At 34.9% G+C, this 15,761-nt stretch overlaps 1 protein-coding gene across 1 annotated transcript in view; it reads right to left on the reverse strand.

Moving 5' to 3' along the window:
• Window positions 1-15,761, reverse strand: part of GABRG1 (gamma-aminobutyric acid type A receptor subunit gamma1) — a 99,023-nt gene that overhangs the window by 16,659 nt on the left and 66,603 nt on the right. Inside the window, exons 4-5 of the mRNA XM_069105088.1 lie at window positions 9,570-9,790; window positions 1,523-1,605 (exon numbers count right to left, since the gene is read on the reverse strand). Coding sequence (XP_068961189.1) covers window positions 1,523-1,605; window positions 9,570-9,790 — 304 coding nt within the window. The remainder of the gene's footprint in view (window positions 1-1,522; window positions 1,606-9,569; window positions 9,791-15,761) is intronic.

Genomic DNA, 15,761 nt, shown 5'->3' on the forward strand with positions numbered 1-15,761 from the left:
CATCTCTGTCTTTATCTCTCTCTCTTTCTCTCTGTCTGTCTCTCTGTATCTGTCAGTCTCTCTCTTTTACACACACATTTCACACACACATACACACAGTCACACATATATACATATTTTAATACTGCTTTTCGTAGAGTAGATTTCTCATAACCTTGTATTAAATATATCTGTTTCACCATTTTTTCATATTAGTTCTTTCCTGAACATCTGCAGGAACTAAAGTTTTACTTAGTGATAAATGTGTTGGAACTTAATATATGTTGGAAAGCCATAACAATGAACACGATAATAAAAACGGATCCTGTAGTTTCCTTTATACAAAGATAGAATCACATTGCAAATGAAAACTATTTTTAGACCATGAGTGGGGAACTTGTAGCCTCAAGTATTAAGGGCATTTGTTCTTTGAAGTTTAGATTCACTCAAAGGGCCACACTTGATTACCTGGAGGGTCACATGTGGCTTTGAGGTCACAGGTTCCCCACCCTGTCTTAGACCATTGAGCAGAAAGCAAAGAATTATCTTTTTCATGTAATTTTATGTGGGTTTTTTGGTAAATAATTCCTTTTTAGTAGTGTTACAAAAAATAAAATGTTTATATTTAAATAATTATAAATTTAAAAAGTGCAAATGGATACTGATTTCCTGAGAAGAAATATAGTACATATTTTTTTACAACTGTAGTTTGCAGTAAATTTAAGTTAAAAATGTTATTAAGTAATCAGTATATATAGTGATGAAAAGATCCAAATCAACACACCATTCCTCAGGGAATTTGTAGTCTCTTGGGTGAGTTATATGCACAGTTATATATAATTTTTAAAAATTGATATCGATGTTATTTCATTTTAAGTTCTTTTTTTTTTCTCATTCTTTCTTCTCAGCAAGAATAACCAAAACTTCCCATATTTTCTATCTTGGCTACTCTAATTCATCCAGTTTACATGACAAACATTCTCCTTTCTTATAGTAAATGAAAATTAGGAAGAGGATTAAAATTATCCATTAGAATGTAAACTCTTTGAGGTCTGATAACCAACAATGTATTTCACACAGTCTTAAAAGTTGTTGAATTGTATTTATTTATACAAATCTTAGTAATAGAGGCAAATCATGCTTCTGCAAAGCATAGACAACCCTAATACAGTTTTCCAAAACCTCTGTAAGAAAATATGACCATGGATTTTACATTTGTACCTATTTATGTTATTGAGATCTCACCTGACAAGCTCTGAAACATTGCTCAACCATGTCATAATATATAGTTGCTGCTTGAATAGCTTTAATGTTTACAAAGTATAATAACTGAGATTTCCAATTTAGCTTTGTCATGTAATTTTTTTAATGTTAAAAGGAAAAGATTGAATAGTTAATGGATTTTATATAGTGTCATCTATAATAGATAAACCTAACATGCATTGATGGAAATCAAAGAACATAAATTCCTCCTTTGCAATCATTAAATGAACAATCTCAGAATTTAAAATTACATAAAATTATGAATTATTTTACCACCTACAGCTGGAAAACTCCAGTGGGCAGGAATGTTCATCCATAGGGAAGTTATGTAGCTGAAGATAGCATTCAGCGTTAATTGTCAACCTAATTTAAAGAAACAAAAATATGATAAGTAACAAATAATATTTAAGCATTGGATGCATTGGGATATTTATGAGATAAAATCTTTTTACAGTAAAATGAACACTGAACAGTCAGCTAGATATAATACCAAACTTTCAGAATAGAGCCATTATCAACAAGTTCAACAGTTTTTGCATTTGGCAAATTGTAATAAAAATGAGAAAATTTCTGGAAATAACAAGAGTACAATGTTTACATTCCACTGTATGCCAGACTTTATGGGAAAATGAGATTGATATTACCAGTATGTTTTCTAGGTAAAATTCCTGTACTTATAAAACAAATTTTTAAAACTAGGTTTCAATGATGCACAGTTTAGAAGGATATGCCTAACAGGGGCAAAATGTGTGTTCTTAATTGTTAGGGATCAAAGAAAATAAATTTAGGAAATTTGGGTCTTTGAATCACATCTGTATTTGGTTCTTTTTTAGCATAACTAACTCACAATGATGAAAATAATGTAATCATAGAATTTCATAGCTAGAAAGGAATCTTTGAGATCATCTAATACAAAACTCTCATTTTATAGATGAGGAAAGTGAATGATATTTACTATTTGCTAGGACTCATGAGATAAAGAAAACAATCTTTTTGTAACACTGAATTTTAATATTTTAGGTATTAATTTCTACCTAAGAGAGTTTATTAAGTTGTGAATGTCTAATGGAGAATGTATGGGGTTGTATATCCAAGGGGCTAGGATGGTAGTCCCAGTTCTATCACTGGATAAGTCATGCAATAGTTTTGTGACTCAGTTTTTCTAGCGTTAGTATAGTGGTGAATGCATTTATTCTCCATCTTAACATCTCAAGGAAGTAGTCATCTGAAATTGGTATAGTTAGGGACAGCTAGGTGACTCAATCTAAAAATAGAGCACAAGCCTCGGAGTCAGGAGGACCTGACTTCAAATCCAGCCACAGACACTTAATACAAAACTAGCCATGTGACCTTGGGCAAGTCACTTAACCCCGACTGCCATCCAAAAAGCAAAAAAAAGAAATGGTATAGTGGATGATGATGTAGAGACAATGAGATGGTACAATGGATAGAGGACTGGTCCTGAATTCAGGAAGACTTCTCTTCCTGAATTCAACTCTGGCCTCCAAGGCTTACTAGCTCTTTGACCCAGTTTCCTCATCTTTAAAATGAGCTGGAGAAGGAAATGGCAAATTACATAAGAAACTTTGCCAAGAAAACCCCAAATGTAGTTACAAAGAATTGGACATGACTGAACAATAACAACAACAGTGAGGTGTAGAGATAAGGAAGAGGGAGGAGGAAGATTGGGGATAGTGGTGGTGGTGGTGATGATGATGATTCAACATCCTTACAATTCTTTGTGATTTGTAAAGTGCTTTTACATAAATAAATGTAAAATTTCCATTAAACCAAAGGATAACAGAGAAGAACGTGATGTGTGTGAGCAGTTCATTGCATAATTAACTACAAAAATTTCCATAGAAGTGCAAAGAATGACACCAGAGAGTCATATGGCTGAGTAGAGGAGGGGGGTATGGTGGCGGTGATATATAGTGTAACTTCCAGACAATCTTCAGGCTCCATTAGTATCTACACAATGTCAACAAACAAAGAAGGACCTAAGGTAGACTGCTGAGAATATCTGAAAAGATATGGGGGAGTCAGAAAGGTTGAGCAGTCACAGATGGGTTATTCATTCTTGGAGGGCATTCCTATTTTGTTGATAATTATAGATCAATTGAAGTATCAACTCTTTTTATTTGGATACCATGACAAATTATGAGGTGATTACTATAGGTATGATAGAAAGTAAATATCAAAGTGTATTATTTTCTAAGAGATGAATTGCTAGACAGGTCAAAAGTATCATTAATATCACTCTAAACACAATTGTTTCTGGGAATGGATGAGTGGGGTTGGACAAACACAAAGTGTGAAAGTTGCAATTGGCATGTACACAAACATCGGAAGAACTTGGTAGATTGTCAGTAGGAAATTGACTTCCACCTGTACCCTCTGTCAGAATTTGCATAACTAAATCTGGAAGAGGTTAGCACACTGTGTTCTGAATAAAAAGCTACCAGGTCATCAGTATGCTTGTGAATCAGCCAATAATCCTAATGGAATATCTAGTTAACTTTAGTATGTAGCTCATTTCTCCATCTCCTCAGATATTCTGTACTTTGGAACCATTTCTTATCTTACTCTCTCCTGGAGACATAATAACAGCACCGAGTTTTTATTAAAATAAATAGAATTCCATGCTGGTCTCATCTGCACTGGGTAGAGCAGAGGAAAACACATTTGAATCACTAGAATAAGCTTGAAATCTCTTTCTATAACAAGTTGAGGTGCAAATGGGCATAAAGTACTTTAAAAGAGATGTTACAATTTTTAGAAAGATTAAATACGTCTTAAGATAGATTTCAAATTGGCTTTTATGTTCAATGCAAGCTTTTAGATACTTGATAACATAGATATTAGTGACATTATTTTGACACTTAAGATTTAATATGTTTCACAAATTAAGCACTCCAAAAAAAGTTTCAGCAACTGATAATTATCAGCCACTTATATCTAGTAATGTCAGAGGAGAAAATGTATCCAGGAATAACTGCTTTCCCTTTTAATAGAGTTTCTTTTAATGCATCTTATGGATGATGTTTTTAATGTAAATTTAGAATGTAGTTCAATTAAATTTAAAGCAAAACTCTTAAATATCTATTATTAATTACTTTCCAGCACACGTTTATCACATTTTAGCTCAAACAAGAATATTCAAAATGGTAATATATATGGATTTAATTGAAAAAAAACACCACACCATTTAAGGCTTTTGTTATTTGATTATAAAGTTCATTGAAAAATATTTCTCCTGAGTTGATCTAAAATTTGTCATTGGATCATTTTATTTGTAGTATTTTCAAGTACTTTGATGTTGTTTTTTTTTTTCTCAGCCATATGAATCAAAGAGACCCTGAGGTGCTAAGGGTTTTCACAAAGTGTGATAAGGGCATTTTTGGAGGAGCTAGACAGAAATGGGGAAGATCCCAGAAGAAAAAGTTTCACATTTAAAACCAAACAAAATTTTGTTCTTATCATGGGATATTCATCTATAAATATTGGATACAACTTTCGATGGCATATGTTATAGAATGAGAAAACTGTAAGGCTAGGAAGGATCTTGAAAGTCATTAAAAATTATATTAAAGCATGGGTTCCTCTGGCTTCAGTAACTCCCTAGAAAAAGACATGGTCAGAAAAAATAAATAAGCCTCAAAGTACATATTTCATCCCTCCCTTCTATCCAATCATAAAAACTCTGTATAAAATGCTTTTGGGGAAAGTATAGGATTCACATTTGGGAAAGATTTATATATAAATATATATACATATATATATATATATATATATATATATATATATATATACACGCACCTCTAGAAAAGGACTAACTCTAAGGTTTGGAAATTTTGCAATGGAGTAAGAATAAGTTGTTAAAAATCTCTTTGATGTACAGCTTGTAATTAAATGGATACATAGACACACATGCATATACATGCCCATGAATGGGCATGTACGTATGTGTGTTGTATGTGTGCATGTCTGTGTGTGTTTAGAGAGCTTTAGGAGAAGCAACAAGAGGAAGAAAATAAAAAGACTTCATGATGACTGGAGAATCTATGGTTATCCTTGTCTTATCATGGGAGTTGAGCACAGTGACTAAGGGGATGTGGGGAATATAGGGAGAAAGATCCTATAAAAGCATATTTATAAACCTAGCTAGCAGTAGTTGTGGAGAGGAGTCATGTTAGAGGGCACATCAAAAGTCATCATTCATTCATTCATTCAACATTTATTAATCACCTATTGTGTGTATTTGTGTGAGAGGGGAAAATGCCTTAGATACTGAAGGAGTTAAGACATAGTCCCTTCCCTCTTGGTTTCTAGCTAACCATACTGCATGATATTTCATAGGCTCATAGAAGAAGAGTAGAAAGGAATCTCATAGGCCATCTAATTCAATTCCATGTTAGAGAGAAGGAAACTCAAGTATGGAGAAGTTTTATTTTTAAGTACATTTCAGAGATAAAAATAACAAAGTAGTGTGTGAGGTTTATTCAGAAAAGGTAAGAAAGGATTCACAAAAGAAGTACAAATCAATTAGGAATTGAAAGATAGGTAGATATTAAATAGTTAGTCTATTAGGAACATTCCACAAATAGGGCATAGTATGATCAAAAGCATATAAGTTGATGAGCATGGGATGCGGGTGGTATTTAGCAAGACTATTGGTGTTTTAGTTATAGAAGACAGCTGTTTAAGTTTGTTGAAACACAAAGTAAATAGACGTGGATAACTGAGGTGAAGATAGATAGTGAAGTAGACCCGAATTGTGGGACTTAGATAAGAATTTTAATGAAAATCAAATAGTCCTTACTTAATAAATAAGGAGCCACTAAAGAGTTGGAAGTAAAGGAGCAAAGTGATGCATCGCATGAAAAAAGTATGCATGTATGTTTATACACACGTGCGTATATATACATATGTGTACATATGTGTGTACACATGTGCGTGTACACACATATGCTGGAGGCTATTGAAATAGTCCAGGGCAGTGAGAGTAAGGAGGAGGGGCCTGATGAAAGGAGTACAGAGGGAGTTGTCAGGATTCGGTAACTGATTATGTAAAACCAATGTTATGAATGTATGGAACAGGGTGAATGACAGTGCAAATAAATAAAGAAAAGTCAAAAGGAGTAGCAGTTTTTAGAAAGAAATATAAGTTTGGTTTCAGACACTTCAAAAGTATGACAATGACAAATTTAGGAGCAAATGTCTTTTGGCTGATAGGAGCTACAAGTTTGGGCCCAGGAGAAAAAAATAATAGTTAGCATTGGGAATATATAAATAGAGTTATTTTAATAGAAGCAGTAGTTGAAACTGGAAGAGTATGTTTGCCATAGAAGAAGGACAGAGGTTAAATAAAAGAGCCAAAGTCATATTCTTGGGGTCCTCACACACACATATTAAGGGGTTAAGGATAAAAAAAAATGAGTAACCAAAGAAAGAAAGAAATTAAAGATGGGGGGGGGCAGGGTGAGTCAGTGGTGTGTCTGAAGCCAAGGGAGAAGAAAAAAAGAAGGAAGTAGAAACCCATGTAAAAATTGGAGAAATGACAATGAGAATGAAGAATCAAAAACAAATCTATTGAATTTGGTGATTAGGAAGAGTGTACTTTAAGAAATCAAATTAATTAAGAAAATAGGATAAGGATTTTGAATGCAAAAAAGTTAAAATATTTAAATCAGGGTTGTATAGGTATTGGAGTTAAACTACTTTTTAAAAAAGTGATTTCACATTGAATGGAAAGCTAGAGATATGATAGTTTAATATGTTAGACAACACAAGGAATTAATTATTTTTTAACACCTTAGGGTGAAGCTAAAGAAGGTAAATTACTTTCTAGATATAATAATGATGGGGAGGGAGGTTAGAGGCTAAAATCTGAAAAGTAAATATTGTTTGAGCATATTTCCAGATTGGTCTCCAAAATCGTTGGATCAGTTTACAATTCTACCAACAATGATTAGTGTCCCAATTTTTCCACATCCTCTCCATCATGTGTTTCTTTCCTCTTCAATCATTTTAGGCAACCTGGTAGGCATAAAAGGATATCTCAATGTTGTTTTACTTTGCATTTTAAATCAATAATGATTCAGAGCATTTTTATATGACTATAAATCATTTTTATATCTTCAATCCATATTGATACTTCCTGAACTAAATAACTGAAACATCTGTATATTGGCAGGTCTGGCTTTAGGCAGACCAGGTTGGCACTTATGTGATTTTATTGAGATTCTCTGCAGAGATGCTCCTTTTGTCAAATGCCTCCCTTTACAGTCTTCCTTTAGTACCTGAATCTCTCACCATGAATTATTGCTCTTTCTTGAACATTAATAACATTAACATTAAACAAAACAAAAAAGGATGCTATTGATGGAGAATAGTACATTGACCCATTACTTTAATATTACAGTGAATTGGTGATCTGGCTAGTGTGGCTCCTCCTGTCTGCCACTGTAGATATGAGTCTATACAATAATTATTTATTAAGCAATTACTATGTGTAAGACCCTATGTATTACAGGCAAAAAAAGACAAAAATAAAATAATGCATTGTAATGGGAATGCAAATTTGGAAGATCTTCCCTGCCCCTAGGCTAAAGTGTACCTGAAGCCTGGGGTGGGAGGTTTGTTTTTCAGTAGATACTTCTTGATTGGCCAGTGGGTCCAAAAGGTTGTTACATTCTCTGAGCCAGGAGAAGGCTATATAAGCCCTGATGTGTAGCTTTGTTTTGGGGGCTCACTTTGAGAAGTGTTCTGTGATTTGATCTGTATTCTGGGAAGCCGTTGTCCAGGGGCCCCCCAGCTTTGAAAAACCCAGATGCTGATTTGGTATGGATGTAATGGTTGGACAGTTTGGAAATCTGTCTACTTGATCTGTTTCTGTCTTGATAATTCTGCCTGTATACTTTGAAGTTCGGGGTGCTGACCCTTTTCCCCTGAACAAGGTAAACGATATATGTCTGACTGATTAAAGTAAGCTTGTTAACACATTTTGAGTTGCTTTCCTTTAACAAAGCAGATCCAAGAACCTGTGGTGGCGGCAAACCCTGGGGGCGTTTGGGGTGCTTGCCGCTACATGCACATCCTCCTGAAGGTGGTGAACACCATCTGAACACAGATTAAGCATAACACAGGATAGACAAGGAAGGTGTAAAATAATCTATTAGATAAGAGTCCTTTGAAATATATGGGAGGGGGAGGAGAAGCACTAATAACTGGAGAGGGGTGATTGTCAATCTACTAATTCTCACTCACCCTTGCTAAATGATTAAGTACCTTTTGGATCATTCATCATTCTTTATGACATTCCTTTATGACATCATGAAAGTCATGATGGATACAATTCTACAGCCCTTTTACTCCTGCCATGGATTTTCCCATTTTTCTTTGTATCAATTACAACTTTCATTTTATAAAGAAGCCTCATTATGTCCATTAGTACCTTAAAGTAGCATGAATTAATTTATCAACTTAGGTAGAAGAGAAAGGGGTCTGAGGAAGTGGTATATAGAACAGCTATATTTTTATGGGGATTTTGCAAAAAAGGAAATAAAGGAAGAAAAATCTTTGATAACAAGCTGAGCAGCAGGGTAGGCTTTGGTAAGGTGCCAAAATGGGGAAGCTTGAATAATCTGGGGATAGTAAGAAATTGGAGTGGCAAATACATATATATGTTTGCGTGTTGTTGTTTTTACCCCCGTAGGAAAACCAATGTATTGTTTGGGCAGGTAGCTGATGCAGTGCTTAGAGTACAGGGCCTGGAGTCAGGAATACTCTTCCTGAGTTGAAATCTGGTTTCAGACACTTAGTAGTTGTATGATCCTGGGAAGTAACTTAACCCTATTTCACTCAGATTCCCATCTGTAAAATGAACTGGAAAAGAAAATGGCAAAACACTATAGCATAATTGGTAAAAAAACAAAAAACAAAAAAAACCAAATGAGTTCACAGAGTCAGAAATGACTGAAATGACAGAAAAACAAAAAACAACATATTGTTTAAGGGGAATTTTGGGAAGTGCTAGGGATTCTATCTGCACCTTGCTTTCTGGTCATCATTTGTAAATATGACTTATTCATCAACTGCTAACCATCCTTGTAAAATGAATGCATTTTTAAAAATTCCGTAATCCCTTTCTTTTGTGACTTTTATGTATAGAAGCTTGTCTGTAAACTCTATGTGTAAAAATGTCATTTCTGTATGTGCTGTTTCTAAATAAAGAAAAAATGTTTAATGGATTAAAAAACATTACTATGGATAAAGGGATTAAGACCAATATTTTTAAGTGAAAATAACAACAACATAAATATTACCTTAAGGTATAGAGAACTCTTCCATCACTCCATATTCGAAGCAGTCTGTTTGGAGTTGTTATCCAATGAGCATCCGATTTTCTTGAGTTTCTGAAGAAAGTATCAGGGATCCAAATTTTCCCAACCATGTTGCTATTAAGCATCAAAACTTTCATTGTGCTATTAAATCTTAAGCGACTATCAAACCAAGTTTGGGCAAAAATTATATCTATAGTATATTCCTGAAAAGAAAACCAGAAATATAAGGGCATATTAGGATTTTTTTTTTATTTGATAGCCATATCTTGCATTTCCTTAATTTGTATGAGGTCAACCTCTTCTACCAACTTGTAAGCTCTTAGCACAGTGCCTGGCACATAGTAACCATTTAATCAATATTTATTAATTTTTGACTGAAGTTTACTAGATCTTTCTAACTTGCCAAGGACCTAAGTTTCTTAACCAGTGTTTTAATCAGGGATCCTTTTGAAAGTCTGTGGACTCCTAGGAATAATATTTTTAAATACAGTATATAAGATTCATAAAATTACAAACAAAACAATTATATTTAAATAGTTATCAGCATTAAAACAACAACAGAAACAAACAAAAATCACAGTGGACCCAGGTTAAGAACTCCTGACCAAATGCCATGCTTTCTATACATGTCTCTCTCTTTTTTTCCACGTAGATATTTAAAGCACCTCTTCTTTTGTGGATAACAACTAACATTTATATATATATATATATATATATATATATATATATATATATATATATAAATGTTTTAATATGTGCTTATGAGATAATGAATTTTTTTTAAGCAATCAGGGTTAAGTAACTTGCTCAAAGTTACATGGCCACTTATTTCTGGGTGTGGTGCTGAGTGTCCAAGCCTGGGATTTGATCTCCAGGTCATCCCAACACTGGAGCCAGTGCTCTTACTCGCTGAGCCACCTGGCCACCCCTAAGCAATTGGGGTTAAGTAACTTGCTCAAAGTTACACGGCCAGGTGTTTCTGGGTGGGTGCTAAGCGTCTGAGCCCGGGATTCGATCTCCAGGTCATCCTGACACTGGAGCCGGTGCTCTTACTTGCTGTGCTACCTGGCTGCCCCGAGATCATGAATTAAAGCAAAACATTTTTCCTTGCTCTCATAGTATCTCAAAGTTCTTATAAATAACATTTTCTATTGTGGGAAATGACCAATATCATAATGAATGATATTCATTTCCCATTAAATGATTAAATGATAAATGTAGGGCTAAAATCCTTGATTCTCGTTTAGTCAATCATGTTTAAATTCATGTTCAGATTTATGTCAATTTTAGTAGCAATTAACATGTATGTTATCTGATAAAATACTGCATCTAATTCTCCATAACCTGTTTTTATTGTTTGCTTTAAGTAAAGATACTCAACACTTAAAATTCTTCTTCTCCTCCTCCTCCTCCTTCTTCTTCTTCTCCCTCCCTCCCTCCTTCCTGTCCTTCCTCTCTCTCTCTCTCTCTCTCTCTCTCTCTCTCTCTCTCTCTCTCTCTCTCTCTCTCCCTCTCTTTCTCTCTCTGTCAAAAATATGAACCAGTGCTTTAAGAAGGGCTGAAGGGGCCACAAGTAGAAAACGTTTAAGAAGCACTGTACATATGTATGTATGTGCATGTGTATAAGTATGTATATATGTGTATGTTGAATATATGCATATATATTTCATACAAGCCAGAAATTCTTACCCAAATTTCCCTTTGGGTAGTCTGAGCACTATACAATGCAAGCAATGTAATGTAAGACACCTTCCATGGGAGAATTACTTAGTAAGATAAAAGTAGGTATAATTATAGACTAAATATGAAGAATCTGGTATTGTTTTCATTGTGAGGAATTTCCAATTCCCTATAATGCAAACAATTTGTTTATGATATAATAATGTCCTATCAAATTACATGAGATACAGAGCGTTCAAGTTACCTTACCTGTCAAGCAACACATAACTAGTACGATTTAGAGGTAGGATTTTTATCCTATGCTTCAGACTCCATACTCAGCACTTACTCTACTATGTCTCCAAGCCTCCTCTCAGGAATAATAATAATTACAATTGAAAGGAAAAACATTTAAATATGATGAATCTGTATGATTTTAAACAGTGTTAATTACATTTTAAGAGACCTTGGACACAGAAATGCTATTTTTACAAATAGGACATATTCTTTGCACTCAAATGACTATTCCCTATTTAATGGTTCATTGAATTAAGGAGGCCAGTCTGTTCAATTTCAAATGCAATAGAAGAAAGTATTAAGTTATCATCTCTATTGGACACAATTTATTAACATGGTAATAAAATCTTTGCACTCTATGTTGCTGCTTCCTGCACTGAATTCCTACCTGGATGCTTTGTCAAGGAAAGGCAATGGCTCTGTATTTTCAAAGGCTATGGCAAGAAATTGCCAGTTTTGGTAAGTTCTGTGAATCTAGAAAGGCTTAGAGTGGAGGCGTGGTGATGGGTTGGAGTTCTATTATGTAAGGCCTCTTAGTATCAAGTTCACTGAAGGGTGATTTCTACCTCCTGCCCCACCCCACTCCATCAATCACGTGTACACATGCACACACACACACACACACACACACAGGGTATCTTGGAAAACCTACAAAGACACAGAAGAGCTGTACTTGGAATCAGAGGAAGGAAAATCCATACTATGAAAAACATAAATACTGAAATATAAAACTCCTTAAAGTAGCTACTAGAGACTCTTAAGTCTGTAAAGAATTAAGTAAAGACAGCATAGGAAAAGTGACATCTTATATTTTGTTATTGTTGCTGAAAGTACCTATAATGAGCATTAACGTGATACCTTAGCCTTTAGAAAGTTTTTCCACATTGGAGATCTTTAACTAAACTCTGAATGACTGCTTATCAGGCAAATATTTGTGATCCATGTTAAAGTTTGATTTTGATTTGCTAATCTCTGGGGTCCCTTACAAAACTGAGATACTATTCTGTATTATTTATAATAGACCTAAGTATTGAAGTCATTAAAAAAAATATACTGTATAATAGTAGCGTCAAACTCTTCTAGAAATGAGGCTCACTAAACATGCATAAGAATTCTCACGGGCTGCATACTGACCGAGAAAACCACACCTGCCTATATATTTCTTTTTCAAAAATAATATGTCAACACATTAATATCAGAAAGGAATTTGATATGGTTTGGGCCACATACAGGAGTGTTTTGGACCACCTGTGGCCTGTTTGATATTTTTGCTCCATAGTGAATCATGGATAAGGTCACATAATTGCCTACTTCATATAATGTATGTTTTAGGACTCTCCAACTTCTTTCACATTAAGTAATAAGTACTTTTTTTCTGGTGATGATTCTAGAAAAGTAATGTGCTGAACGGCAATCACAAAGTCCAACTGGACTACTTGCTATCTCCTAATCAGGCCCTCAACTTTCACTCATCTGTGGCCTGGCTTGTGCACTTTCCTGTTCCTGGCATATCTGAATTCCCCAGTTTTCCTTAGTGAGCTCTTCCTCATGCTTTAAAGTCTAATTTAAATGCCACCTTCTCCATTAAGTGTTCCCTGATTATTCCCTTCTCTCTTATGTCTCATTTAGCACTATCTACATAGGATTATATGGTTAGGGCTTTAGCACTTGTAGTGGGATGGAAAGTTGGCAGGGTTTAGTTCTAACCCTTACAGTTTCATGGAGGAGGAAGAAGAGGCCATGGAAAGTAAAGTGAATTATCCAAGATCATCTAGAGGGAAGACAACAAAGCCAGGATTTAAAGCCCTTGTCCTACCTAAATCAGTACTCTTTGATTTGCACAGGCCTAGGCCTCCAACATGTTAAAACATTTGCCCTGTTTTACTTTAAGCCAATTTAATATGTCTGTGTGTTTAGCAAATCCCAAAGCCACTTCTCTATTCATTTTGCCATGATGCTTCTCATCTAATTGTGTATAGTAGAGAAATGATCCATATACAAATAACTATATGTACCATGCACACATGTATGAGAAGCAATATTGGAATGAAGATGACCTGGGTTCCTGTGGTCTCATTCCCCTCCCCCCTCCCACCCCTGCCATACAAACAATGGTTTTATAACTCTGAGCAAATAACTTAAACTCTGGAAGCCCTAAGCGACTCCTAAAACAAGAAGTTGTAGAGGTGTCAAGACAACCTGACTCTGTGGAGGAAGTTTCTTCATCTTTGAGTTCACTATACTAATGACATCTAAGGTCTTCTTTTTATCTTTTTCCCTAAATACACTCACACACACACACACACACACACACACACACACGAGAGAGAGAGAGAGAGAGAGAAATAAAGCAAAGAACATCAAGTATCTATTCTGATTGAATTCTTATTCTATTTTTTTTCTCAGCTAAATCAATATTCAGTTTCCCACAGGCTTATGCCAGACCTGTTATTTGTCCCTTGCCAAAATTTCAATATTGGATCAAAATCAATTTGTCCAAATCACACTGACTTGTGACTGGGCTTCAGAAAGTTACAGAAAGAATACATTTTTAAATTAAAATGCACAAGCCAGTGGAGCAGTTATGTTGATAAGAATGACATTAAGACTTTTCATGAATAAAAAAAGTTATCACATTCAGATGTGAACATTTTATAAGGAACAAGAAATTCTCTCAGTAATCAGAACTGTACATATAAATGTGTTGCTTCTACTAAGGGACCACCTCTTGTGATAACAAAATAGAATGGTTTTCTTTAGCCTTTATGTAATTCAATTCAAAAGTACATTAAGGATTTCTTCATCAGAAGCTGATGAAATAAGAAGCAATCCCACTTGTACCATTCTCATTTACTTTATCTATTGCAGTGATCAACTTTGTAACAAATATTCTGCACTGCCCCTCCCCCCCGCCCCATCACACCGCCTCTCACCCACCCCCTTCACTCACTGATTCTGGTACTAACAGAATTCATTCATTCTTTTCCCCAAAGATAATTTTCTATCAACTTTATATTCTAGTAGGATCTAGCTCGTTGTTCTCAATGTATATAACATTCTCTTTATCATTCTTTCCCTGGAGGAAAAGGCCTTAAAGTATGGATTGTGTCAATCTTCCTCAGATTCTACATCTTCATTTGTACCAATAAAATGTGGTTGTGCCATATATCCCTCACTAGTGTCTGGAGCACAGGAATGATGATGACAATGATAACAATAATAAATATTATTAATCCATTAACAATTATCATATAAGCTAATATTTATATAGCATTAACTTTTTTTGGAAAATACTATTTTATACATTAATTCCTTTAATCCTCACAAAAACTTTTAATAGTGAGGAAAAGGATGACCAGAAAGGTTATGTGACTCCCCTGCTGTCACACAGGTAGTAAGTGGCAATCTGGGATTCAAACCCTGGTTTTTGGATCACAAATTCAGGGCTATTTCTACTAAAATAAAGCTGCCTGTTGGCAGATCATGGTTTCCTAAGTATATGGAATTGTAAGTGCAAGCAAGGTGGGATTTTTGTTGATTTCTTTCTGGAGTTCAGTTTTCCAGGCTCAGGCTATATTATGAACATCTGAAGGATTGATCTCTTTTTAGTTCTCATGATTCACAGCTGTGCTGAGTTACATAGATTTTCTACCTACTGGCTCTGAACCAATCAGGAGCCAAGTCTTTGTTATATATTCTGGAAGGTTGGAATTTTGCTTTGTGGATTTGCACATGAAAAGGATGGTTTGATTTCCTGGTTGATACTCTGAGTACCAATATGTTCAGCCCCCCCCCCCCACTACTCAGATGTTGTCTGTGCACCCTCAATCCAGTGATGTATGTAGAATATATAGCAATATTGCTTTACTCAGACAGTTGGAGCCTTGTCTGTTAGTCTTTGTGCTAATTTCTTTGTATTTGTGCTAATTTTTTTGTGTGTGTGTTCTCCAAGTACAGTGTGCTGATCTTTCCCCTGAACTAATAAATGTAATTAAAAGTAGGATTATTAACTTCTTTTGAGCAGTCTTTCCTTTGAAAGCAGATCTAAGAACCTGTGCTAGCAGGCCATCCTGGGTGTGCTAGGGTACTTGCCAATACATGAATCTGGTTCTAGGAACTCAAACTACTATAAAATCAGGAAACCCCAAATACTTCTCTCTGTCTCTCTCTCTGTCTCTGTCTCTGTCTCTGTCTCTCTGTCTGTCTCTCTCTCTCTCT

Source organism: Petaurus breviceps, unplaced genomic scaffold (assembly GCF_028583685.1).
Source record: "Petaurus breviceps papuanus isolate PSGF00001 unplaced genomic scaffold, PetGlider_PUasm1.0 76, whole genome shotgun sequence".
Classification (NCBI taxonomy): domain Eukaryota; kingdom Metazoa; phylum Chordata; class Mammalia; order Diprotodontia; family Petauridae; genus Petaurus; species Petaurus breviceps.